The sequence below is a fragment of the Coregonus lavaretus genome (assembly GCF_964263955.1).
Source record: "Coregonus lavaretus genome assembly, contig: HAP1_SCAFFOLD_589, whole genome shotgun sequence".
NCBI classification, from domain to species: domain Eukaryota; kingdom Metazoa; phylum Chordata; class Actinopteri; order Salmoniformes; family Salmonidae; genus Coregonus; species Coregonus lavaretus.
The window spans coordinates 39,820-67,500 of record NW_028163587.1 but is presented as its reverse complement, the minus strand read 5'-3'; the positions used below and the strand labels follow the sequence as shown (position 1 = coordinate 67,500).

At 46.2% G+C, this 27,681-nt stretch overlaps 2 protein-coding genes across 3 annotated transcripts in view; one reads left to right on the top strand and one right to left on the bottom strand.

Moving 5' to 3' along the window:
* The window catches only part of LOC311117973 (macoilin-like), a 21,936-nt gene extending 4,307 nt beyond the window's left edge, over positions 1-17,629 (bottom strand). The window contains exons 1-9 of one of the 2 annotated variants that reach the window (XM_084192857.1): positions 17,379-17,629; positions 16,103-16,123; positions 15,797-15,938; positions 14,057-14,183; positions 13,590-13,713; positions 2,976-3,154; positions 2,088-2,676; positions 1,638-1,796; positions 471-644 (exon numbers count right to left, since the gene is read on the bottom strand). In XM_084192857.1, coding sequence (XP_084048983.1) covers positions 471-644; positions 1,638-1,796; positions 2,088-2,676; positions 2,976-3,154; positions 13,590-13,713; positions 14,057-14,183; positions 15,797-15,938; positions 16,103-16,123; positions 17,379-17,458 — 1,595 coding nt within the window. In that variant the 5' untranslated portion in view covers positions 17,459-17,629. The remainder of the gene's footprint in view (positions 1-470; positions 645-1,637; positions 1,797-2,087; positions 2,677-2,975; positions 3,155-13,589; positions 13,714-14,056; positions 14,184-15,796; positions 15,939-16,102; positions 16,124-17,378) is intronic. The other variant, XM_084192858.1, reaches the window with a different exon arrangement.
* Positions 17,630-17,715: 86 nt separating this feature from the next.
* On the top strand, positions 17,716-21,130 carry LOC311117974 (serum response factor-binding protein 1-like). Its single transcript, XM_084192859.1, has 3 exons — positions 17,716-17,780; positions 18,732-19,184; positions 19,611-21,130. The coding sequence occupies exons 2-3, from the start codon at positions 18,732-18,734 to the stop codon at positions 21,036-21,038; spliced, it is 1,881 nt and encodes a 626-aa protein (XP_084048985.1). The 5' UTR covers positions 17,716-17,780; the 3' UTR covers positions 21,039-21,130.
* The last annotated feature ends 6,551 nt before the right edge of the window (positions 21,131-27,681 follow it).

Sequence of the window (27,681 nt, the reverse complement as noted above, 5' to 3'; positions counted from 1 at the left end):
AATAAAAAACGCGTTTTGAACGGTCATCCAAATCGGAATTCCAACTCGGAACTCTTTCTAGAGCTCCAACTTTCCGACCTGACGATCACGGACGTCATGATTTGACCTCGTATTTTTCAGACTTCCCAGTTGTCTTGAAAGCACCATAAGATGCAGCAGCAGCAGGTCTTGTCTGTCTGACAGATGTTCTACTCAAAGGCTCTGTCTCTGTATGCAGTATGCGTGTGATAAATAAGACACATAACGAATATACTGTACATATGCGCCAATTTAATGACACTAAATTATGCAAATTGACCTATAGACCGATAAGCATGACCAGTCAAATGTAATTACACCAACTGGTATTTCCATCAGTCAAGAGGATAATAAACAATATTTTATTCATCGGCTTTTCATTTATTTATTTTTAAATCAGCCAAAAGCCGGCTATTACCGGCCAACGGAATCCCTGGTGTGGGGTTTCCTACCTGGAGGCTTCGGCCAATGCTAAAGCCCGGGCTGAGGTGGCCTCCTCCAGCCTCTTCCTCTTCCTCTCATCGGCCAGCTGTTTCTCCGCCAGGGCCCGGGCCTCCTGCTCTGCCTTCAGCCTCTTCTCTAGCTGGGAGATGGTCTGCTTGTCCTTCTGCTTGGCCTGGACAGCACTGTGGAGCACACGCCACACAAACACAGTTAGAGATGGACACACAAACACAGCCACAAAGTTTGTTCCCTGAGTTTCTAAGTCAGAATGAATCTGCATGTTGGAGGGGAACACAGAATCAGGTTCCCTGATCTACAGATCCCCTTGCATCCAAAATAAACACTCTTTATGTGATCAAGATTAGTGATTACGCTCAGGCCGATCCCTTCCAACGCGCTAATAGTTTGAGAACCTTGGCTTCTGTAGATTGATATTGTTCCCAGGCCTCGAGTGAGTGTGTGTGTGTCTGTGTGTGTGTGTGTCTGTGTGTGTGTGTGTGTGTGTCTGTGTGTGGTGTGTGTGTGTGTGTGTGGTGTGTGTGTGTGTGTGTCTGGTGTGTGGTGTGTGTGTGTGTCTGTGTGTGGTGTGCGTGTGTGTCTGGTGTGTGTGTGTGTGTGTGTGTGTGTGTGTCTGTGTGTGGTGTGTGTGTGTGTCTGGTGTGTGTGTGTGTGTGTGTGTGGTGTGTGTGTTTGTGTGTCTGGTGTGTGGTGTGTGTGTGTGTGTGTCTGTGTGTGGTGTGTGTGTGTGTCTGGTGTGTGTGTGTGTGTGTGTGTGTGGTGTGAGTCTGTGTGTGTGTCTGTGTGTGTGTCTGGTGTGTGGTGTGTGTGTGTGTGTGTGTGTGTGTGGTGTGAGTCTGTGTGTGGTGTGTGTGTGTGGTGTGTGTGTGGTGTGAGTGTGTGTCTGGTGTGTGAGTCTGTGTGTGGTGTGTGTGTGTGTGTGTGTGTGTCTGGTGTGTGTGTGTGTGTGTGTGTGTGTGTGTGTGTTTGTGTGGTGTGTGTGTGTCTGTGTGTGTGTGTGGTGTGAGTCTGTGTGTGGTGTGTGTGTGCGCGTGTCTGGTGTGTGTGTGTGGTGTGAGTCTGTGTGTCTGTGTGTGGTGTGTGTTTGTGTGTGTGTGTGTGTGTGTGGTGTGAGTCTGTGTGTGGTGTGTGTGTGTCTGGTGTGTGTGTTGACTTACTTGTTCTGCAGCATCTCATTGTCTTGTCGCAGCTGGCCCAGCTCTGAGCGCAGACTCCTGTCCTGGCAGGTCAGAGAGGAGAGGTGAGAACGTAACTCTGACTCCAACTGACGGCTCGCCTGCAGGTCTGCCTTCAGACGCTTCACTTCCTGCTCCAGCCTAGAGAGGGAAAGGGGAGAGAGGATCGATGTTTCAGCTTTTCACCACATTGCAGTTTCCTGCCAGATCTCAGAACACATGAATAGGTGTTTAACATAACAGCTACACACATCGTATGAGATCTGATGACGTGGCACACCTTTGGTTGCTGTGAGAAGCCCGACTGCATTGTAGTACGGCCTGAAAGGCCACCAAGGGGAGTGTGAAACCTACATGTGTCTGTGCCTGCCTACCTGCCTACCTGCCTATATGTGGGTGTACATTGGCTATGGGCCTATGTGTGTGTCTTACCGGACGAGAGCATCTGGCTTGCCCAGTTGATTATTGGGAATGCAGTTCTCCACGGGATCCTTCTGATTGGCTCCTCCTTTCCCCGCAGACTTCAGCTTTTTCTCATTCTTATTGGACGAGCCAGACGACGGCACGGTCCCATTGGTGGCGCTGTGATTCCGAGGGGAGGAGTTGGTGGCCACACCGCCTCCGCTGGCGTTTTTGTAGTTCTTCCCTCCTCCTCCTCCTCCTCCTCCTCCTGTTCCCCCCATATCCTCTTTGGGAGTGTGTGTGTTGTCTGTGTCTGTGCTCTCTCCTCCGAGGTCATTGTTCAGTCTCTTCCCCCCCATGTTCTCCATATACTCTGTCTCCTGTAATGTGGAGTCCAGTGTGTGGAGGATACTGTTGTTGTTGATTCCTATGGTGTGTTGTTGTTGTTGTTGTTTGCCCTCCCGCTCCTTGCTGTTCCCGTCTCTCCCTTTCTCCCGGTACTCCAGTTCCGGTAAGGGGACAGAAGCGTTAACGGGGGTCTTCTTGCCGGGAGTTGACCCGTTTTGGGAAACCGGAGGGGTAGTGTCCACCTCTGATGACACACCTTTAGCCATGGCCGCTAGAAAGGAGGAAGCAACGTTAGGAAGAGTTCAGGTAAGATTACAACAGTGTGTGCTTGTCTATCACCTTCCAATTGTTGGCGGAGCATCTGTTGCTCAGAGTAAAGTGAAGTGTGTACTGAATGATCCATCTCACCCTCCTCTGCCTCTCTCTCCTGTCTCTGTAGCATCTGTTGCTCAGAGTAAAGTGAGGTGTGTACTGAATGATCCATCTCACCCTCCTCTGCCTCCCTCTCCTGTCTCTGTAGCATCTGTTGCTCAGAGTAAAGTGAGGTGTGTACTGAATGATCCATCTCACCCTCCTCTGCCTCTCTCTCCTGTCTCTGTAACATCTGTTGCTCTGGGGGCAGGGCCTGCTGCAGGAGCTGCATGTAAAAGTCATTCTCCTTCTGCACCTCCTTCTGTTTCCTCAGTCTCATCTTGTAGCTGACGTAGCTCTTAAAGCCAAAGCCCAGAGTCACCACGGGGTAGCCAATACTGACAGAGGGAGAGGTGGAGGGACAAGGGCAGAGAGGTGGAGGGACGAGGGCAGAGAGGTGGAGGGACGAGGGCAGAGAGGTGGAGGGACGAGGGCAGAGAGGTGGAGGGACGAGGGCAGAGAGGTGGAGGGACGAGGGCAGAGAGGTGGAGGGACGAGGGCAGAGAGGTGGAGGGACGAGGGCAGTGAGGTGGAGGGACGAGGGCAGAGAGGTGGAGGGACGAGGGCAGAGAGGTGGAGGGACGAGGGCAGAGAGGTGGAGGGACGAGGGCAGAGAGGTAGAGGGACGAGGGCAGAGAGGTAGAGGGACGAGGGCAGAGAGGTGGAGGGACGAGGGGTGGAGGGATGAGGGCAGAGAGGTGGAGGGACGAGGGCAGAGAGGTGGAGGGACGAGGGCAGAGAGGTGGAGGGAACGAGGGCAGAGAGGTGGAGGGATGAGGGGTGGAGGGATGAGGGCAGAGAGGTGGAGGGATGAGGGCAGAGAGGTGGAGGGACGAGGGCAGAGAGGTGGAGGGATGAGGGCAGAGAGGTGGAGGGACGAGGGCAGAGAGGTGGAGGGATGAGGGCAGAGAGGTGGAGGGACGAGGGCAGAGAGGTGGAGGGACGAGGGCAGAGAGGTGGAGGGATGAGGGCAGAGAGGTGGAGGGATGAGGGGTGGAGGGATGAGTGCAGAGAGGTGGAGGGATGAGGGCAGAGAGGTGGAGGGACGAGGGGTGGAGGGATGAGGGCAGAGAGGTGGAGGGATGAGGGCAGAGAGGTGGAGGGATGAGGGGTGGAGGGATGAGGGCAGAGAGGTGGAGGGACGAGGGCAGAGAGGTGGAGGGACGAGGGCAGAGAGGTGGAGGGACGAGGGGTGGAGGGATGAGGGCAGAGAGGTGGAGGGACGAGGGGTGGAGGGATGAGGGCAGAGAGGTAGAGGGACGAGGGGTGGAGGGACGAGGGCAGAGAGGTAGAGGGACGAGGGGTGGAGGGACGAGGGCAGAGAGGTGGAGGGACGAGGGCAGAGAGGTGGAGGGACGAGGGCAGAGAGGTGGAGGGACGAGGGCAGAGAGGTGGAGGGACGAGGGCAGAGAGGTGGAGGGACGAGGGCAGAGAGGTGGAGGGACGAGGGCAGAGAGGTGGAGGGACGAGGGCAGAGAGGTGGAGGGACGAGGGCAGAGAGGTGGAGGGACGAGGGCAGAGAGGTGGAGGGACGAGGGGTGGAGGGACGAGGGCAGAGAGGTGGAGGGACGAGGGGTGGAGGGACGAGGGCAGAGAGGTGGAGGGACGAGGGCAGAGAGGTGGAGGGACGAGGGCAGAGGTGGAGGGACGAGGGGTGGAGGGACGAGGACAGAGAGGTGGAGGGACGAGGGCAGAGAGGTGGAGGGACGAGGGGTGGAGGGACGAGGGCAGAGAGGTGGAGGGACGAGGGGTGGAGGGACGAGGGCAGAGAGGTGGAGGGACGAGGGCAGAGAGGTGGAGGGACGAGGGCAGAGGTGGAGGGACGAGGGCAGAGAGGTGGAGGGACGAGGGCAGAGAGGTGGAGGGACGAGGGCAGAGAGGTGGAGGGACGAGGGCAGAGAGGTGGAGGGACGAGGGCAGAGAGGTGGAGGGACGAGGGCAGAGAGGTGGAGGGACGAGGGCAGAGAGGTGGAGGGACGAGGGCAGAGAGGTGGAGGGGTGGAGGGATGAGGGCAGAGAGGTGGAGGGGTGGAGGGATGAGGGCAGAGAGGTGGAGGGATGAGGGCAGAGAGGTGGAGGGACGAGTGCAGAGAGGTGGAGGGACGAGGGCAGAGAGGTGGAGGGATGAGGGCAGAGAGGTGGAGGGACGAGGAAGAGGGGAAAAGAGTTAGCACAAATAAACTTTTGTTATGGTTGTTAAAGCGAAATGACAGAATAAAAATGAACGCTTTCTACTTCATGTGCAGTGTAGAAGAATAGTTTCACTCTTGTTGAAGAGCCTACAGGTGTCTTGTAACTATTTGACAATGTATTTAAAGAACATTGCCTAAGCTATTACAATGTGTAGAGTCGCTCTGGATAAGAGCGTTAACTTTTAATTCCATCATTTTAATTCCATTTATTAGATACACTATATATATATATATATATATATATATATATATATATACACACAAAAGTATGTGGGCACCCCCTCAAATTAGTGGATTCTGCTATTTCAGCCACACCTGTTGCTGACAGGTGTATAAAATCGAGCACACCGCCATGCAATCTCCATAGACAAACATTGGCAGTAGAATGGCCTTACTGGAGAGCTCAGTGACTTAACATGGCACTGTGATAGGATGCCACCATTCCAACAAGTCAGTTTGTCACATTTCTGCCCTGCTAGAGCTGCCCCGGTCAACTGTAAGTGCTGTTATTGTGAAGTGGAAACATCTAGGAGCAACAACGGTTCAGCTGCGAAGTGGTAGGCCACACAAGCTCACAGAACGGGACCGCCGAGTGCTGAAGCGCGTACAAATAGTCTGTCCTCTGTTGCAACACTCACTACCGAGTTCCAAACTGCCTCTGGAAGCCACGTCAGCACAATAACTGTTCGTCTGGAGTTTCATGAAATGGGCCAAGCAGCCAAACACAAGCCTAAGATCACCATGCGCAATGTCAAGCGTCAGCTGGAGTGGTGTAAAGCTCGCCACCATTGGACTCTGGAGCAGTGGAAACGCATTCTCTGTAGTGATGAATCACGCTTCACCATCTGGCAGTCCAACAGACTAATCTGGGTTTGGCTGATGCCAGGAGTAGTGTATATGCATTCGGGCAGGTAGCGTTCTCAGACAGGGAGAACTTCAACTGTGTATGTGTGTGTGTATACAGTGGGGAAAAAAAGTATTTAGTCAGCCACCAATTGTGCAAGTTCTCCCACTTAAAAAGATGAGAGAGGCCTGTAATTTTCATCATAGGTACACGTCAACTATGACAGACAAATTGAGAAAGAAAAATCCAGAAAATCCCATTGTAGGATTTTTTATGAATTTATTTGCAAATTATGGTGGAAAATAAGTATTTGGTCATCTACAAACAAGCAAGATTTCTGGCTCTCACAGACCTGTAACTTCTTCTTTAAGAGGCTCCTCTGTCCTCCACTCGTTACCTGTATTAATGGCACCTGTTTGAACTTGTTATCAGTATAAAAGACACCTGTCCACAACCTCAAACAGTCACACTCCAAACTCCACTATGGCCAAGACCAAAGAGCTGTCAAAGGACACCAGAAACAAAATTGTAGACCTGCACCAGGCTGAGAAGACTGCATCTGCAATAAGTAAGCAGCTTGGTTTGAAGAAATCAACTGTGGGAGCAATTATTAGGAAATGGAAGACATACAAGACCACTGATAATCTCCCTCGATCTGGGGCTCCACGCAAGATCTCACCCCGTGGGGTCAAAATGATCACAAGAACGGTGAGCACAAATCCCAGAACCACACGGGGGGACCTAGTGAATGACCTGCAGAGAGCTGGGACCAAAGTAACAAAGCCTACCATCAGTAACACACTACGCCGCCAGGGACTCAAATCCTGCAGTGCCAGACGTGTCCCCCTGCTTAAGCCAGTACATGTCCAGGCCCGTCTGAAGTTTGCTAGAGTGCATTTGGATGATCCAGAAGAGGATTGGGAGAATGTCGTATGGTCAGATGAAACCAAAATAGAACTTTTTGGTAAAAACTCAACTCGTCGTGTTTGGAGAACAAAGAATGCTGAGTTGCATCCAAAGAACACAATACCTACTGTGAAGCATGGGGGTGGAAACATCATGCTTTGGGGTTGTTTTTCTGCAAAGGGACCAGGACGACTGATCCGTGTAAAGGAAAGAATGAATGGGGCCATGTATCGTGAGATTTTGAGTGAAAACCTCCTTCCATCAGCAAGGGCATTGAAGATGAAACATAGCTGGGTCTTTCAGCATGACAATGATCCCAAACACACCGCCCGGGCAATGAAGGAGTGGCTTCGTAAGAAGCATTTCAAGGTCCTGGAGTGGCCTAGCCAGTCTCCAGATCTCAACCCCATAGAAAATCTTTGGAGGGAGTTGAAAGTCCGTGTTGCCCAGCGACAGCCCCAAAACATCACTGCTCTAGAGGAGATCTGCATGGAGGAATGGGCCAAAATACCAGCAACTGTGTGTGAAAACCTTGTGAAGACTTACAGAAAACGTTTGACCTGTGTCATTGCCAACAAAGGGTATATAACAAAGTATTGAGAAACTTTTGTTATTGACCAAATACTTATTTTCCACCATCATTTGCAAATAAGTTCATAAAAAATCCTACAATGTGATTTTCTGGAATTTTCTTTCTAATTTTGTCTGTCATAGTTGACGTGTACCTATGATGAAAATTACAGGCCTCTCTCATCTTTTTAAGTGGGAGAACTTGCACAATTGGTGGCTGACTAAATACTTTTTTCCCCCACTGTATATATATATATATATATATATATATATATATATACACACAGTTGAAGTCGGAAGTTTACATACACCTTAGCGAAATACATTTAAACTCAGTTTTTCACAATTCCTGACATTTAATCCTAATAAAAATTCCCTGTCTTAGGTCAGTTAGGATCACCACTTTATTTTAAGCCTTCCACAAGCTTCCCACAATAAGTTGGGTGAATTTTGGCCCATTCCTCCTGACAGTGCTGGTGTAACTGAGTCAGGTTTGTAGGCCTCCTTGCTCCCACACACCTTTTCAGTTCTGCCCACACATTTTTATAGGATTCTATAGGATTGAGGTCAGGGCTTTGTGATGGCCACTCCAATACCTTGACTTTGTTGTCCTTAAGCCATTTTGCCACAACTTTGGAAGTATGCTTGGGGTCATTGTCCATTTGGAAGACCAATTTACCACCAAGCTTTAACTTCCTGACTGATGTCTTGAGATGTTGCTTCAATATATCCACATAATTTTGCAAACCGTAGTCTGGTTTTTTTATGGCGGTTTTGGAGCAGTGGCTTCTTCCTTGCTGAGCGGCCTTTCAGGTTATGTCGATATAGGACTCGTTTTACTGTGGATATAGATAGTTTTGTACCGGTTTCCTTCAGCATTTTCACAAGGTCCTTTGCTGTTGTTCTGGGATTGATTTGCACTTTTCGCACCAAGACAGAACGCGTCTCCTTCCTGAGCGGTATGACGGCTGCGTAGTCCCATGGTGTTTATACTTGCGTACTATTGTTTGTACAGATGAACGTGGTATCTTCAGGCGTTTGGAAATTGCTCCCAAGGATGAACCAGACTTGTGGAGGTCTACAATTCTTTTTCTGAGGTATTGGCTGATTTATTTTGATTTTCCCATGATGTCAAGCAAAGAGGCACTGAGTTTGAAGGTAGGTCTTGAAATACATCCACAGGTACACCTCCAATTGACTCAAATTATGTCAATTAGCCTATCAGAAGCTTCTAAAGCCATGACATCGTTTTCTGGAATTTCCCAAGCTGTTTAAAGGCACAGTCAACTTAGTGTATGTAAACTTTCTGACCCACTGGAATTGTGATACACTGAATAATAAGTGAAATAATCTGTCTGTAAACAATTGTTGGAAAAATTACTTGTGTCATGTCCTAACCGACTTGCCAAAACTATAGTTTGTTAACAAGAAATTTGTGGAGTGGTTGAAAAACAAGTTAATGACTCCAACCTAAGTGTATGTAAACTTCCGACTTCAACTGTTAAAATCATTTCATGTATGTTTTCATGGAAAACAAGGACATTTCTAAGTGACCCCAAACTTTTGAACAGTAGTATATGTGTGTATATATATACACACATATACATATATACACACACACACACATACACTACCGTTCAAAAGTTTGGGGTCACTTAGAAATGTCCTTGTTTTTCATGAAAACATACATGAAATGATTTTGAATAGGAAATATAGCAAGATGAATAGGAAATGTAGTCATTGACAAGGTTAGAAATATATGTACAGTGGGGGAAAAAAAGTATTTAGTCAGCCACCAATTGTGCAAGTTCTCCCACTTAAAAAGATGAGAGAGGCCTGTAATTTTCATCATAGGTACACGTCAACTATGACAGACAAAATTAGAAAAGAAAATCCAGAAAATCACATTGTAGGATTTTTTATGAATTTATTTGCAAATTATGGTGGAAAATAAGTATTTGGTCAATAACAAAAGTTTCTCAATACTTTGTTATATACCCTTTGTTGGCAATGACACAGGTCAAACGTTTTCTGTAAGTCTTCACAAGGTTTTCACACACTGTTGCTGGTATTTTGGCCCATTCCTCCATGTAGATCTCCTCTAGAGCAGTGATGTTTTGGGGCTGTAGCTGGGCAACACGGACTTTCAACTCCCTCCAAAGATTTTCTATGGGGTTGAGATCTGGAGACTGGCTAGGCCACTCCAGGACCTTGAAATGCTTCTTACGAAGCCACTTCTTCGTTGCCCGGGCGGTGTGTTTGGGATCATTCTCATGCTGAAAGACCCAGCTACGTTTCATCTTCAATGCCCTTGCTGATGGAAGGAGGTTTTCACTCAAAATCTCACGATACATGGCCCCATTCATTCTTTCCTTTACACGGATCAGTCGTCCTGGTCCCTTTGCAGAAAAACAGCCCCAAAGCATGATGTTTCCACCCCCATGCTTCACAGTAGGTATGGTGTTCTTTGGATGCAACTCAGCATTCTTTGTCCTCCAAACACGACGAGTTGAGTTTTTACCAAAAAGTTATATTTTGGTTTCATCTGACCATATGACATTCTCCCAATCCTCTTCTGGATCATCCAAATGCACTCTAGCAAACTTCAGACGGGCCTGGACATGTACTGGCTTAAGCAGGGGGACACGTCTGGCACTCCAGGATTTGGGTCCCTGGCGGCGTAGTGTGTTACTGATGGTAGGCTTTGTTACTTTGGTCCTAGCTCTCTGCAGGTCATTCACTAGGTCCCCCCGTGTGGTTCTGGAATTTTTGCTCACCGTTCTTGTGATCATTTTGACCCCACGGGGTGAGATCTTGCGTGGAGCCCCAGATCGAGGGAGATTATCAGTGGTCTTGTATGTCTTCCATTTCCTAATAATTGCTCCCACAGTTGATTTCTTCAAACCAAGCTATTGCAGATTCAGTCTTCCCAGCCTGGTGCAGGTCTACAATTTTGTTTCTGGTGTCCTTTGACAGCTCTTTGGTCTTGGCCATAGTGGAGTTTGGAGTGTGACTGTTTGAGGTTGTGGACAGGTGTCTTTTATACTGATAACAAGTTCAAACAGGTGCCATTAATACAGGTAACGAGTGAAGGACAGAGGAGCCTCTTAAAGAAGAAGTTACAGGTCTGTGAGAGCCAGAAATCTTGCTTGTTTGTAGGTGACCAAATACTTATTTTCCACCATAATTTGCAAATAAATTCATTAAAAATCCTACAATGTGATTTTCTGGATTTTTTTCCCTCAATTTGTCTGTCATAGTTGACGTGTACCTATGATGAAAATTACAGGCCTCTCTCATCTTTTTAAGTGGGAGAACTTTCACAATTGGTGGCTGACTAAATACTTTTTTTCCCCACTGTATATATTCTTAAATTCCATTCCTTACTAGATTTGTGTGTGTATTGGGTATATGTTGTGAAATTGTTAGATATTACTTGTTAGAAATTACTGTACTGTCGGAGCTAGAAGCACAAGCATTTTGCTACAACCGCAATAACATCTGCTAAACACGTGTATGTGACAAATACATTTTTATTTTATTTGAAATATTGATTTTTAATTTAAATAATAATTGAGTCCTTCAAACTTTGCTTTCGTCAAAGAATCCTCCATTTACAGCAATTACAGCCTTGCAGACATTTGGCATTCTAGTTGTCAATTTGTTGAGGTAATCTGAAGAGATTTCACCCCATGCTTCCTGAAGCACCTCCCACAAGTTGGATTGGCTTGATGGGCACTTCTTACGTACCATACGGTCAAGCTGCTCCCTCAACAGCTCAATAGGGTTGAGATCCGGTGACTGTGCTGGCCACTCCGTTATAGACAGAATACCAGCTGACTGCTTCTTCCCTAAATAGTTATTGCATAGGTTGGAGCTGTGCTTCTTTGTTTCTGGCCATTTTGATTCTGTAATCGAACCCACAATTGCTGATGCTCCAGATACTCAACTAGTCTCAAGAAGGCCAGTTTTATTGCTTCTTTAAATCAGCACAACAGTTTTCAGCTGTGCTAACATAATTACAAAAGGGTTTTCTAATGATCAATTAGCCTTTTAAAATGATCAACTTGGATTAGCAAACACAACGTGCCATTGGAACACAGGACTGATGGTTGCTGATAATGGGCCTCTGTACGCCTATGTAGATATTCCATTTTTTAAAAATCAGCCGTTTCCAGCTACAATAGCCATTTCCAACATTAACAATGTCTACACTGTATTTCTGATCAATTTGATGTTATTTTAATGGACAAAAAAAAGTGACCCCAAACTTTTGAACGGTACACGTGTATATGTATGTACACTGCTCAAAAAAATTAAGGGAACACTTAAACAACACATCCTAGATCTGAATGAATGAAATAATCTTATTAAAATACTTTTTTCTTTACATAGTTGAATGTGCTGACAACAAAATCACACAAAAATCTAATTTATCAACCCATGGAGGTCTGGATTTGGAGTCACCCTCAAAATTAAAGTGGAAAACCACACTACAGGCTGATCCAACATTGATGTAATGTCCTTAAAACAAGTCAAAATGAGGCTCAGTAGTGTGTGTGGCCTCCACGTGCCTGTATGACCTCCCTACAACGCCTGGGCATGCTCCTGATGAGGTGGCGGATGGTCTCCTGAGGGATCTCCTCCCAGACCTGGACTAAAGCATCCGCCAACTCCTGGACAGTCTGTGGTGCAACGTGGCGTTGGTGGATGGAGCGAGACATGATGTCCCAGATGTGCTCAATTGGATTCAGGTCTGGGGAACGGGCGGGCCAGTCCATAGCATCAATGCCTTCCTCTTGCAGGAACTGCTGTCACACTCCAGCCACATGAGGTCTAGCATTGTCTTGCATTAGGAGGAACCCAGGGCCAACCGCACCAGCATATGGTCTCACAAGGGGTCTGAGGATCTCATCTCGGTACCTAATGGCAGTCAGGCTACCTCTGGCGAGCACATGGAGGGCTGTGCGGCCCCCCAAAGAAATGCCACCCCACACCATGACTGACCCACCGCCAAACCGGTCATGCTGGAGGATGTTGCAGGCAGCAGAACGTTCTCCACGGCGTCTCCAGACTCTGTCACATATGCTCAGTGTGAACCTGCTTTCATCTGTGAAGAGCACAGGGCGCCAGTGGCGAATTTGCCAATCTTGGTGTTCTCTGGCAAATGCCAAACGTCCTGCACGGTGTTGGGCTGTAAGTACAACCCCCACCTGTGGACGTCGGGCCCTCATACCACCCTCATGGAGTCTGTTTCTGACCGTTTGAGCAGACACATGCACATTTGTGGCCTGCTGGAGGTCATTTTGCAGGGCTCTGGCAGTGCTCCTCCTGCTCCTCCTTGCACAAAGGCGGAGGTAGCGGTCCTGCTGCTGGGTTGTTGCTCTCCTACGGCCTCCTCCACGTCTCCTGATGTACTGGCCTGTCTCCTGGTAGCGCCTCCATGCTCTGGACACTACGCTGACAGACACAGCAAACATTCTTGCCACAGCTCGCATTTGATGTGCCATCCTGGATGAGCTGCACTACCTGAGCCACTTGTGTGGGTTGTAGACTCTGTCTCATGCTACCACTAGAGTGAAAGCACCGCCAGCATTCAAAAGTGACCAAAACATCAGCCAGGAAGCATAGGAACTGAGAAGTGGTCTGTGGTCACCACCTGCAGAACCACTTCTTTATTGGGGGTGTCTTGCTAATTGCCTATAATTTCCACCTGTTGTCTATTCCATTTGCACAACAGCATGTGAAATGTATTGTCAATCAGTGTTGCTTCCGAAGTGGACAGTTTGATTTCAAAGAAGTGTGATTGACTTGGAGTTACATTGTGTTGTTTAAGTGTTCCCTTTATTTTTTTGAGCAGTGTATATATACACACACACACACACACACACACACACACACACACACATACATATATACACACACACACACACACACACACACACACACACACGAGTGCATTCTAAGAACAATAAGTGAAATTTGACACATGTAATACCTGAATTCAAAATCGCTGAACTCCATCAATGATTTGTTCCTGCCAGTTACAGTTGTATGTACTATAATGAAGTCAATATCTGATGGATTATACAAATTCAAAAAGTTTGGAGTATCTTCATCCATTGTCCAATTGTTGCATTTATTTTTTAAAACCTTTTAAGAATTTAGATTACCGTTGCCACAATGTGCTTGGTCCTGTGATACAATGCGATAAGCTAGGTAATATGCCAGATAGGGTTATAAAAACAGGTGACAGGTTACCAGTGAGCAGCGAAGGGCCGACACAGGTCCACGTGGAAGTTCTTCAGGTCCTTGAAGCGGATGGCAGCTTCCATGTACACAAACAGTATCCATAGCGATACGGTGGGTAGACACACTCCTCTCTCTGTGCAAGGGGGAAGGGCCCAGATGGAAGACGGTGTGAGAGTTAAAGCCTGTGTTTACACAGGCAGACCAATTCTGATCTTTTGCCCAATTATTGGCAAGAGCTGATCTGATTTGTCAAAAGACCAATTAGTGGAAAAAGATCAGAACTGGGCTGCCTGTGTAAACGCAGACAAAGAAATACACAATTATTTTGTACATGCATATCTGAATACATAAATGTACATCCACATTTGATAACTGGTATATATAAACATATGAATCACATGACACACAGGATTAAGTCAATGCATTGTGGGAAAGACCAATCTAAAATATTTGACAGAGAGCTGATGTCAACTGACCTGTGTGCCAGACGTACTGGACCCAGACGTAGGTGCTGGCAGCAAAGAACAGCCATTGGACTGGGATAAAGAGGAGGCAGATGATGTCAGACGTAAACGCCACACACACAAAGAACACTGAGAACGCCTGAGAGAGAGAGGGAGGGAGGGAGAGAGAGAGAGGGAGGGATGGAGAGAGAGGGAGAGAGGGAGGGAGGGATGGAGAGAGGGGGAGGGAGGGAGGGAGGGAGAGAGAGGGAGGGAGGGATGGAGAGAGAGAGAGAGAGGGAGGGAGGGAGGGAGGGAGAGAGAGAGAGAGAGAGGGAGGGATGGAGAGAGAGAGAGGGAGGGAGGGAGGGAGGGAGAGGGAGGGAGGGAGGGAGAGAGAGAGGGGGAGGGATGGAGAGAGAGAGAGGGAGGGAGGGAGGGATGGAGAGAGAGAGAGGGAGGGAGGGATGGAGAGAGAGGGAGGGAGGGAGGGATGGAGAGAGAGGGAGGGAGGGAGGGAGGGATGGAGAGAGAGAGAGGGAGGGATGGAGAGAGAGGGAGGGAGGGAGGGAGGGATGGAGGGAGGGAGAGAGAGGGAGGGAGGGATGGAGAGAGAGAGAGGGAGGGATGGAGAGAGAGAGAGAGAGGGAGGGAGGGAGGGATGGAGAGAGAGAGAGGGAGGGAGGGATGGAGAGAGAGAGAGAGAGGGAGGGAGGGATGGAGAGAGAGAGGGAGGGAGGGATGGAGAGCGAGAGAGGGAGGGAGGGATGGAGAGAGAGAGGGGGAGGGAGGGATGGAGAGAGAGAGAGGGAGGGAGGGAGGGATGGAGAGAGAGAGAGGGAGGGAGGGATGGAGAGAGAGAGAGGGAGGGAGGGAGAGAGAGAGAGAGAGAGAGGGAGGGAGGGAGGGATGGAGAGAGAGAGAGGGAGGGAGGGAGGGAGAGAGAGAGAGGGAGGGAGGGATGGAGAGAGAGAGAGGGAGGGGGGGATGGAGAGAGAGAGAGGGAGGGAGGGAGGGAGGGAGGGAGGGAGGGAGAGAGAGAGAGGGAGGGAGGGAGGGATGGAGAGAGAGAGAGGGAGGGAGGGAGGGAGAGAGAGAGAGGGAGGGAGGGAGAGAGAGAGAGGGAGGGAGGGATGGAGAGAGAGAGAGGGAGGGAGGGAGGGAGGGAGAGAGAGAGAGGGAGGGAGGGATGGAGAGAGAGAGAGGGAGGGAGGGATGGAGAGAGAGAGAGGGAGGGATGGAGAGAGAGAGAGGGGAGGGAGGGATGGAGAGAGAGAGAGGGAGGGAGGGAGGGATGGAGAGAGAGAGAGGGAGGGAGGGAGGGAGGGAGGGAGAGAGAGAGAGGGAGGGAGGGATGGAGAGAGAGAGAGAGGGATGGAGAGAGAGAGAGGGAGGGATGGAGAGAGAGAGAGGGAGGGAGGGAGGGATGGAGAGAGAGAGAGGGAGGGAGGGATGGAGAGAGAGAGAGGGAGGGATGGAGAGAGAGAGAGGGAGGGAGGGAGGGATGGAGAGAGAGAGAGGGAGGGATGGAGAGAGAGAGAGGGAGGGAGGGATGGAGAGAGAGAGAGGGAGGGAGGGAGGGATGGAGAGAGAAAAAGGGAGGGAGGGATGGAGAGAGAGAGAGGGAGGGAGGGAGGGAGGGAGAGAGAGAGAGGGAGGAAGGGAGGGAGAGAGAGAAATGTAGTCAGTATGCAATAATATACAATTGTGCAGCCATCTTTTGTGTCAAAATCTCATGAGTAAGCTCTCTCTCACACGCACACAGTTACTTACCAGCCCCTGGTATCTGAAGGAGTCATACACACTGCGCATGAAGAGCCAGAAGGGCCACATGTACTCAAACCTGAACTCCAACACAAAGTCTGCCAGCAGCACCAGTACCCACACCACCAGAAACTTCAGATACAGGAAGGTACTGAGAGAGAGAGAGAGAGAGAGAGGGGGGGGGGGGGGGGGATATAGAGAGATAAGGGGGGGGGGGGGGGGGGGGGGGAGAGTGTAATGTTTACTGTTAATATTTATTGTTTATTTCACTTTTGTTTACTATCTACTTCACTAGCTATGGCAATGTTAACATACGTTTCCCATGCCAATAAAGACCTTAAATTGAAATGAGAGAGAGAGAGAGGGGGGGGGAGAGAGAGAGAGAGATGGGGGGAAGAGAGAGAGAGAGAGAGAGAGAGATGGGGGGAAGAGGGAGGGAAGAGAGAGAAACATTGTGAGATTTATTGAGGCACTGTCATCCGGAGCGAGAGGGAGCCAAAACAGTCAGAACAAAGAGGCTGGATGAAAACTAGCTCTGGTCCAAGGTGTTAATGTGTGTTCCTCTACTAACTAATAGGGGAACACGTGTCACTACCACGGTGTACCAGAGCTAGACAAAAACTCCCTGTGATATGATCAGTACCACAGTCATTCATAGAAACAACACTGTGTTTAAAGATGGAACATCTTTATCCTGAGTTCAGTCACGATTAGATGTAATCTGCAACCACAGGACCACGCGTTTTCCAATGTTTTAAAAAGAGACATTTGCCACTGAACAATGGAAAAGGTTCACTCAAATTTGATCTGTAACGTATCCTAACTTAGACTTAAAGATACATTCATGGTTGGGCACTTGTACCGCTTTCAGTCCCTTCATACTTAGCTCTGGTCCTATGCTTTACTCTCTGTTCATACCATACATTCAAGGCCAGAAATGCATAACCTAACACAGTGGCGTATGACTATCGGAAGATTGAAGAGAACATTAAAACCTGTGTTCATGTCAGGGCATATTGGCTTTTCAACAGCTGCTTTTCTCGTGCGGTGTTTTCAATGGAGGCTTGCTGCTGACACAATGCACTGAAGTGTCAAAAGTATATTAGAACCGTCAATGCTTTGTATCGCTAGTAATACTGGGCTACCAGACAGTGAGTGAGTGTACAAGATCATTTTCTCATGTTTGGGTTGAATGGCCAGCTAGCTATAAGTAGCCACTAATTAACCGTGCAATAATATGCGTATGCATTTTAGCACATTTTCCAATGCCTTTTGATTGTCGTCAATGTGAATGCAGTCAGTGCTGTTTACATTTTGGAACAAATCCCTTGAACTGTCAGAATAGCGAACGCGTTAACTAGCAGCTGCTGCTGCTGCTACTTAACGTTACATAGCTACGTTAGCTAGTTAGGCCTTACGTTCCGAAACAGGCTATTAGGCATTCGAACACGACAGACGAATAGTAACGCGAAAGCGGGGGTTATCTGACACACTACACGACAGCTGAGTGTCTTGTCTGCTATATCTCAGACGCCATTATTGTATGATCATGTCCCTAACTAGAACCCCCTTTCTTCGTTCGTAACGTTACCTGCTATATATACCCTCGGTGATTCGGTTCCGTTTTAACGGCCGTCGGAGCTTGCAGCAGTCCGCATTGCGCCGCTTCATCCTCCCTCCTGTGGATTCGGCTCTGATATCAATCCGGTATTTATTACGAAAATGTCACGCCAACGATCTGATACGGACATTTCTTCAAATATCCACCATTGTTGTTATTTTCTGGACATGAAAACAGACAGAAATAAAAACACTGTATCGTGGGCCCGCCCCCATTTCATCAAAGGTCAAGACGCACGCCTGCGTGGCTACGTCATTGATACGTCTACGTAGTTCCGTGGCTACGTCATTGATACGTCTACGTAGTAAGAAAAATGTCTGCCTCCTAGGATGGAGTAAATCTTTCTCGAGTTTCAACGTTCATACTTTGACGGTATGAGTGATTTTGATTCTATTTCAATTTGCGCTGTGATTACTGTAGTGTATTATGAAAATAAATATGTTATCTCTGATATATATTGCTTTGTTGACAAAGTCCCTAACAAATGCACTAGTTTGCAGCTTCTTCGGCCATGCTTGTAAATATGCTAACGTTCGTTAGCTAGCTAACTAGCCCTGTTAGCAGTTGATGGGAAATTAGCCGCCGTAATAACTGTAATGTACCTCTAAGGTAGCTGGTATTATACCATTGTATTTACCTTTACCGCCTTTTACTCCTACTGTATGCTAGTGGTTAAATACTAGCAAACTACCTAGCTAATATTGTGGATCAACCTTACTAAGCCGAGGAACGCTCAACTCCGTTCTCTTATATCGAGGCGGAGTTGAGTTTTTAACTGGTTGCGGGATTTTCTAGCAACAACACTTTAATCACCATCAGTCTATTCTTGTAAAAACTCAATTCTGAAAACGTTTACCTGAAATTCATACTTGTAATAAAAACGTTTATGGAATACAAACATCTCATTTGTGTTGCGCAACTCAGCGCGAATTTGCATGTGCCAATTGAATCTCCTCTGACGTAGTAAGTAGTACCAGCAACACAAATGAGGAAAAGGTAGATGGTTGTATTCGATAGGTTGTTATTAAAATTATGAATTTCAGCGCCCCACGGAAGGACCGCAGTTGTACAGGACTAACATGGGTTCAGGTAACCGTTTTCAGAATCGACTGATGGTTACTCAACGTTGTTGCTAGCAAATCCCTCGACCAGTTATCAAAACTCAACTCCAACTCGATATAAGACAATGGAGTTGAGCGTTCCTCAGCTAGATCTAGCTATGGTAGCTAGGTATCACCCACAGACTGAAAGAAGAAAAAACACTGTATTTAGCTATCCCTTTCTGTGCACTCACTCTTCTGCCCATAACTGCGTCATCCACAGATGTCATCAACCGACACACAGCAAGCAACAATGCCAGATGTTATGAAGACAGAGACGATCCCCGAGGATCTAAATAAACAGAACATGTCAGAACTCCTAAAGAATGACAATAAGCCAGTGCTTCCGATAAAAGACAAGAAACCAGGGCTTCTGACAAAAGACAATAATCCTGCGGTTCTAAAGAAGAAAAAGAAGAAGAAGCCTGAGATTCCGAGAAGGAAGAAGAAACCAGATGATCCCAGTAAGCCAGTTCCATTAAACCTGAACAACGAGGTGGTGAGGATGAGGAAGGAGGTGAAGAGGGTGAGGGCACTGGTCATCAGGAAGCTGACCAGGCAGATAGCAGGTCTGAAGAAGAAGAAAGGGAAGGAGGAAGATCTGGAGAGGAACCGGAGGAGGGTAGGAAGACTGCTGGAGGAAATCCATGAGATGAAGACACTCAAACCTGATCCGGTGAGTGCTTCTTCTTCGCTAATTACATCTCACCTACATTATTATTACTTCCTTATTTGGAATACTGCATGCTCACATTTAGTACATTAATTCACTTAATTCCCAAGCCATTGTATATGTGTTTATACACATTGCTGGTGGAAGGAGTGAGTTCCTTTCATGCAATGTAATGTAAAGCTTTTTTTACTTTGAGTAAAGTATCCTGATAAGTATTAATTTATCAGAAAAGTACAAACTCTTTAGTGCAGTGTACTTCAGTGTACTTTACATATCAGATACATGTTTAATTTTTTACTTAATTGGAAGTTGAATACTGCAGTGAATATTTAGGTTTAGTGCATGTATTCATGTCAGTCCCAGACCATTGCAAATGAACAGTCCCAAAACCAGATCATAATAATTACTGTTGTTTATTGTTATTTCTAGGTGACCAAGGCTGCCCTCCAGAAGAACCTGAGTTTTGAGTTTGTCTGTAAGAACCCAAAGGCCACCATCTCTGACCGAGCTGTAGCCCGTATCGCCACTCACCCCCAGTTCAGCAAGAAGATAGACACCATCAAAGCTGCCATCAAAGCCTTCAAGGATGAAAGGATGACAGTGGAGAAAGGAGAGAAGAAAGGAACGGTTAAAAAACAGCCTTCAGAGGTGGTAGAGGTGATCGAGCAGCCGGAGGACAGTGATGGAGAAGGAGGGGTGGAAGAGGGGAAGGGAGAGGTAGAGGGAGATGAAGACGAGATAGATGAGGAGGAAGATGGAACACCTGTGGAGAGTCTAACGGTTGATGAACCAGCTGTTATAGAAAAGCAACCTGTTGATAAGACTGTTAGGGTTACAGAAGAAGAAACTTCCCCATTAGAGAATAAAGAGTCCCCCATAGCGAGTACAGTATCTGACCCTCAGCCCAAGGAGATGTCAGAGGCTGATAAGACTCTGACAGACTCATCCACTCCCTTCACAATAGAGGCACCACAAATAGTACCTACACAGAACATAGCGACCATGAAAAACGCACCACAGAAGCAAGTAACCCAGAAACTCACAAAGGACACTCCAGCCACTCAGAAGACTCAAGACCCCAAACCCCAGAAAGACTCTAAACCTCAAAACAAGGAGGAGGACAAAGAAGAAGGAGAAGAGGAGGATGACGATGATGAGGAAGAGGAAAGCGACTTGGAGTCTTCGGAAGATGAGGAAAGCGACTTGGAGTCTTCGGAAGACGGAGAGAAGGAGTATTTTGACGACAGCACGGAGGAGCGTTTCCGTAAGCAGTCCTCCCAGTCGGATGAGAGCGACAACGACGACTTCTTCCTGGGGAAAGTCACCAAATTCAAGAAGAAGAAGAGTGACACGGCTACAGCGCCACCAGGAGGAGGGGAGGGGAAGAGCAGCGTGCTGGGGAAAAACCCACTGCTGGAACCACTGGAGAGCTTAGAACCACACCAGACAGAACTGGATGAACTGGAGTCCAGGTTGAACTCCAGGGGGAAGTCTGTCTTCTGCTCCAGCCTGTCTGGTTCCAGAGGTGGCAGGGGTGGAGGTAGAGATGGAGGCAGGGGTGGAGGTAGAGGTGATGGCAGGGGTGGAGGCAGGGGTGGAGGTAGAGGTGGAGGCAGGGGTATGGGCCGAGGAGGGGACTTCAAGAACCGGGGAAGAGGGGGACATGATAGGGGTTCTGGAAGGGGAAGGGGAGACTTTGGCCGGCAACAGGAACGCAGAGGGATCTCCTCCACCCCTTCATCTCAGCCACCACAGCAGGCTCTGCACCCATCATGGGAGGCCAGTAAGAAGAGGAAGGAGCAGCAGACTGTGATAGTGGCCTTCCAGGGAAAGAAGATCAAGTTTGATGATGATTGAGCTAGGGCTGGGTGATATGCCCGAAACACATCACAACATTTTTGACGGTGTTTGGCTGTATTTTATGTTTTTGAATAAAAGTTCTACATTTACATTTACATTTTCGTCATTTAGCAGACGCTCTTATCCAGAGCGACTTACAAATTCTACATTTGCTTTATGAGTTGTGAATGACCCTAGGGTGGCAATACATACAGTTCATTCAGAAAGTATTCAAACCCCTTGAGTTTTTCCACATTTTGTTATGTTACAGCCTTATTCTAAAATGGATTAAATTGTTTTTTCCCCCTCATCAATCTACACACAATACCCCATAATGCCAAAGCAAAAACAGGTTTGTCATTATGGAGAGACCTGAAAATAGCTGTGGGGTGACAGAGTTTCAGAGGATCTGCAGAGAAGAATGGGAGAAAATCCCCAAATACAGGTGTGCCAAGCTTGTAGCGTCATACCCAAGAAGACTCACGGCTGTAATCGCTGCTGAAGGTGCTTCAACAAAGTACTGGTAGAGCACGGCGCTTGTAACGCCAAGGTAGTGGGTTCGATCCCCGGGACCACCCATACACAAAAATTTATGCACGCATGACTAAGTCGCTTTGGATAAAAGCGTCTGCTAAATGGCATATTATATTATTATTATATTATTACTGATTAAAGGGTCTGAATACTTATGTAAATGTAATATTTCAACAACAAAAAAAATTAATAAGTGTGCAAACATTTCTAGAAACCTGTTTTTGCTTCGTCATTACAAGGGTATTGTGTGTAGATTGATAAGGGGGGGGACAATTTAATACATTTTAGAGAAAGGCTGTAAAGTAACAAAATGTGGGAACAGTGAAGGGGTCTGAATACTTTCCGAATGCACTGTATATATACAGTGTGTGTATATATATATTTACAAAAAAAGATATGGTGGATTGGAAATGATGCAGAAAATTACATTGATGGAAGCTACAATCGATCTGCAATATTAAACCTGATCTACCCCCTAATTTATTTTACAACAAAAAACTAGCGATTAGCATTAGCGGCTAACACAATTTATTTTAGCCACAATTTAGTAAGAAAATACAAACTAGCTGTTTGCAGACAGTAAGATAAACAAATAGTGTAATTATAGAACCCTTGTGGATTTATATTAAGAAGCAAAGTGGAAAGCTGCATCGTTGTCATCGACAGCAGCTTGAGCCCCACCCTCTTTATACAGTGCCTTCAGAAAATATACACTGAACAAAAATATAAACGCAACATGTAAAGGGTTGGTCCCATGTTTCATGAGCTGAAACAAAAGATCCCAGACATTTTCCATATGCACAAAAAGCTTATTTCTCTCACATTTTGTGCACATAGTTGTTTACATCCCTGTTAGGTGAGCGTTTCTCCTTTGCCAAGATAATCCATCCACCTGACAGGTGTGGCATATCAAGAAGCTGATTAAACAGCATGATCATTACACAGGTGCACCTTGTGCTGGGGACAATAAAAGGCCATTCTAAAATGTGAAGTTTTGTCACAACACAATGCCACGGATGTCTCAAGTTTTAAAGGCGCGTGCAATTGGCATGCTGACTGCAGCAATGTCCACCAAAGCTGTTGGCATAGAATTGAATGTTAATTTCTCTATCATAAGCCGCCTCCAACGTCGTTTTAGAGAATTTGGCAGTAAGTCCAACCGGCCTCGCAACCGCAGACCACGTGTATGGTATCGCGGTTTGCTGATGTCAACGTTGTGAACAGAGTCCCCATGGTGGTGGTGGGGTTATGGTATGGGCAGACATAAGCTACAGACAACGAACACAATTGCATTTTATCGATGGCAATTTGAATGCACAGAGATACCATGATGAGATCCTGAGGCCCATTGTCGTGCCATTCATCCCCCGCCATCACCTCGTATTTCAGCATGATAATGCACGGCCCCATGTCGCAAAGATCTGTACACGATTCCTGGAAGCTGAAAATGTCCCAGTTCTTCCATGGCCTGCATACTCACCAGACATGTCACACATTGAGCATGTTTGGGATGCTCTGGATTGACGTGTTCGACAGCGTGTTCCAGTTCCCGCTAATATACAGCAACTTCGCACAGCCATTGAAGAGGAGTGGGACAGCATTCCACAGGCCACAATCAACAGCCTGATCAACTCGATGCGAAGGAGATGTGTCGCGCTGCATTAGGGAAATGGTGGTCACACCAGATACTGACTGGTTTTCTGATCAACGCCCCTACCTTTTTAAAAAAGGTACCAGTGACCAACATATGCATATCTGTATTCCCAGTCATGTGAAATCCATAGATCGGGGCCTAATGAATTTTCAATTGACTGATTTCCTTATATGAACTGTAACTCAGTAAAATATTTGTTGATATTTTTGTTCAGTATTCATACCCCTTGACTTATTACACATTTTGTTGTGTTAGAGCCTGAATTCAAAAATGATTAAATATAAATGTTTTCTCATCAATCTACACACAATACCCCAAAAGACAAATGTTTTTGCCACATTTGTTGCAGTATTACTTTTGTGCCTTGTTGCAAAGAGGATACATGTTTTTAAATATTTGTATTCTGTACACGCTTCCTTCTTTTCACTGTCAATTAGGTTAGTATTGTGCAGTGGTGGAAAAAGTACCCCAATTGTGATACTTGAGTTAAAGTAAAGATACCTTAATAGAAAATGACTCAAGTAAAAGTGAAAGTCACCCATTAAAAATACTACTTGAGTAAAATTCCAAAAGTATTTGTTTTTAAATATACTTAAGTGTCAAAAGTCAACGTAATTGCTAAAATATACTTAAGTATCAAAAGTACATGTATAAATCATTTCAAATTCCTTATATCAAGAAAACCAGACGGCACGATTTTCTTGTTTTTTAAATGTATGGATAGTCAGGTGCACACTCCAACACTCAGACAACATTTACAAACAAAGCATTTGTGTTTAGTGAGTCCGCCAGATCAGAGGCAGTAGGGATGACCAGGGATGTTCTCTTGATAAGTACATGAATTGGACCATTTTCCTGTCCTGCTAAGCTTTCAAAATGTAACAGGGTACTTTTGGGTGTCAGGGAAAATGTATGGAGTAAAAAGTACATTATTTTCTTTAGGAATGTAGTGAAGTAAAAGTTGTCAAAAATATAAATAGTAAAGCCAAGTAGAGATACCCAAAAAAACTACTTAAGTAGTACTTTAAAGTATTTTTACTTAAATACTTTACACCACTCGTAATGTGGAGTAACTATAATGTTGTTGATCCATCCTCAGTTTTCTCCTATCACGGCCATTAAACTCTGTAACTGTTTTAAAGTCACCATTGGCATGATGAAATCCCTGAGCTGTTTCCTTCCTCTCCAGCAACTGATTTAGGAAAGACGCCTGTATCTTTGTAGTGACTGGGTGTATGGATACACCATCCAAAGTTTTTTTTTTTTTTTTTTATCTACCAATAGGTGCCCTTCTTTGTGAGGCATTGGAAAACCTCCCTGGTCTTTGTGGTTGAATCCGTGTTTGAAATTCACTGCTCAACTGAGGGACCTTACAGATAATTGTATGTGTGGGGTACAGATATGAGGTAGTCCTTCCAAAATCATGTTAGACACTATTATTGCACACAGAGAGTCCATGCAACTTATTATGTGACTTGTTAAGCACCTTTTTACTCCTGAACTTATTTAAGCTTGCCACAACAAAGGGGTTGAATACTTATTGACTCAAAACATTTCAGCTTTTCATTTTTAATTAATTTGTAAAAATGAAAAATATAATTCCACTTTGACATTATGGGTAATTGTGTGTAGGCCAGTGACAAAAAAAAATCTCTATTTAATCAATTTAAAATTTCAAGGAAAAAGTCAAGGGGTGTGAATACTTTCTCAATCAATGAATTGGCGAGGGCACTAAAACAGTCTGCAGCACCTGGCCACACCCTACTGGACTCGGAAATCAAATGTTTACTGTTTGCAGATGATCTGGTGCCCTCGGTCCCACTTTAAATGACGTTCAGTATATAAAGGCTTCATATTGCCTTCATAAGAACTACATCAATGTTTTAAAAAGCATCTATTACCATATGTCATGCTTTATAAAGGGTTCATAAATGTGGCATAACTTTGTGACATAATCACCAATGTCAAATATGACGTAAACTACTATGTCGAATATGATATAATCTTGTGCTTTATAAAGGGTGACGTGCTGAAGGATGGCATGCGCTCGAAAGTGAAGTCATGTTAGTCACATTACATTTAATCTTGTTCCCAGACACTTCCGCCCATACCGAGCGGTGCTGGGCCCAGTCCGGTCTTTAATACAACAATATAACGAGCCATACCGAGCGGTTCTGGGCTCAGTCCGGTCTTTAATACAACAATATAACGAGCCATACCGAGCGGTGCTGGGCCCAGTCCGGTCTTTAATACAACAATATAACGAGCCATACCGAGCGGTGCTGGGCCCAGTCCGGTCTTTAATACAACAATATAACGAGCCGTACCGAGCGGTGCTGGGCCCAGTCCGGTCTTTAATACAACAATATAACGAGCCGTACCGAGCGGTGCTGGGCCCAGTCCGGTCTTTAATACAACAATATAACAAGCCATACCGAGCGGTGCTGGGCTCAGTCCGGTCTTTAATACAACAATATAACGAGCCATACCGAGCGGTGCTGTGCCCAGTCCGGTCTTTAATACAACAATATAACGAGCCATACCGAGCGGTGCTGTGCCCAGTCCGGTCTTTAATACAACAATATAACGAGCCATACCGAGCGGTGCTGGGCCCAGTCCGGTCTTTAATACAACAATATAAAAAGCCATACCAAGCGGTGCTGGGCCCAGTCCAGTCTTTAATACAACAATATAACGAGTCATACCGAGCAGGGCTGGGCCCAGTCCGGTCTTTAATACAACAATATAAAAAGCCATACCAAGCGGTGCTGGGCCCAGTCCAGTCTTTAATACAACAATATAACGAGCCATACCGAGCGGTGCTGGGCCCAGTCCGGTCTTTAATACAACAATATAACGAGCCATACCGAGCGGTGCTGGGCCCAGTCCGGTCTTTAATACAACAATATAACGAGCCATACCGAGCGGTGCTGGGCCCAGTCCGGTCTTTAATACAACAATATAACGAGCCATACCGAGCGGTGCTGGGCCCAGTCCGGTCTTTATTACAACAATATAACGAGCCATACCGAGCAGGGCTGGGCCCAGTCCGGTCTTTAATATAACAATCTAAAAAGCCATACCGAGCGGTGCTGGGCCCAGTCCAGTCTTTAATACAACAATATAACGAGTCATACCGAGCAGGGCTGGGCCCAGTCCGGTCTTTAATACAACAATATAACGAGCCATACCAAGCGGTGCTGAGCCCAGTCCGGTCTTTAATACAACAATATAATGAGTCATACCGAGCAGTGCTGGGCCCAGTCCAGTCTTTAATAGAACAATATAACGAGTCATACCGAGCGGTGCTGGACCCAGTCAGGTCTTTGCCACATTCACCCACTCCCTTGCTGAAAGATCAGCCACAAAATGTTGGCACCTTTGTAACAGGTAGTAATCAAGCCCTGGTCTCCAGCATGGGAACACGAGGAATACCTGGTGAGGTAGTCTCAGGTTGGACTCCTCCAAATCATCTTGGTTCTGACACACACACACACACACAAATGCATGTATTGTAGGACCATCAACCCATTTAAATACCTCTCACACGCTACAGTAATCTGTGGATCATGAGAGAACCTTCGTAAATCAGCAGAACGTTAATTACCTATTTATTGACACTTCATGTAGTGTCCTGTAATACTTCGTTTGAAGTGAGACTCCTTCGGTCATTCATAACACATCCATAAAGACTCTATATGGCATGACGCTGTTCTTACTATGAAGTCAGAGACCTTTAGTCATTCATAACACATACATAAATGCTTAATGACAAAAACACAAATGTATTAATACTTAGGGAATTATCACTAACAGCTAAAACAAATAAACATTAAAAGACATGTTTAAACCATTAATTTATTTATTTTTTACATTTTTTTTTAAACACTACAAATATATTACGTTTCAAAATGTCAAGCAATGCAATTACATTGAACATTACACAGGGCTGTGAATAGTGCAGCTTGTCCCTGAGCAGGAGGACGAATGGTTCTTTACCTCTCTGCCTGCTGGAGGTCTCTGCCTGCTGGAGGTCTCTGCCTGCTGGAGGCGCTGCATGTCGATTCCAACTTTAAGTAGCGACAAAGAAAGTTAGCAGGTCTGTTGGGAAATGCCTTTTTCACACCATTTGGATGAGGGTATTTCTGTGCTGCGCCAGAGATACTCTACATGGGGAGATGGGAAACTCCATTCAATTCCTATTATTATATTCCTCTTTCATTTACAAATCCCATGACGTGACTATGAGACGTGGCTATATCTAGGGGAATTTCGTTAGCTAGCTAGCAATAGCTGTGAATTATTTGAAATAACGATTGAGGTAGCTATGTAATCTAACTCAACACTTAACTACTACAAATACATTTTAATTACAATCAATAAAAGTTAACTTACTTGTTTTTCGCTGTCCTGTGGCACCACAAGTGGGCATTTGATTTGCGAACTCATCACGTGCACTTACTGTGTTACAGA

Bases quoted from the DNA above. Each gene is read 5' to 3' on its own strand.
- LOC311117974 (XM_084192859.1), top strand. From the start codon at position 18,732: ATGTCATCAACCGACACACAGCAAGCAACAATGCCAGATGTTATGAAG. The intron at 19,185-19,610 runs GTGAGTGCTTCT...TGTTATTTCTAG, and splicing joins AGACACTCAAACCTGATCCG to GTGACCAAGGCTGCCCTCCA.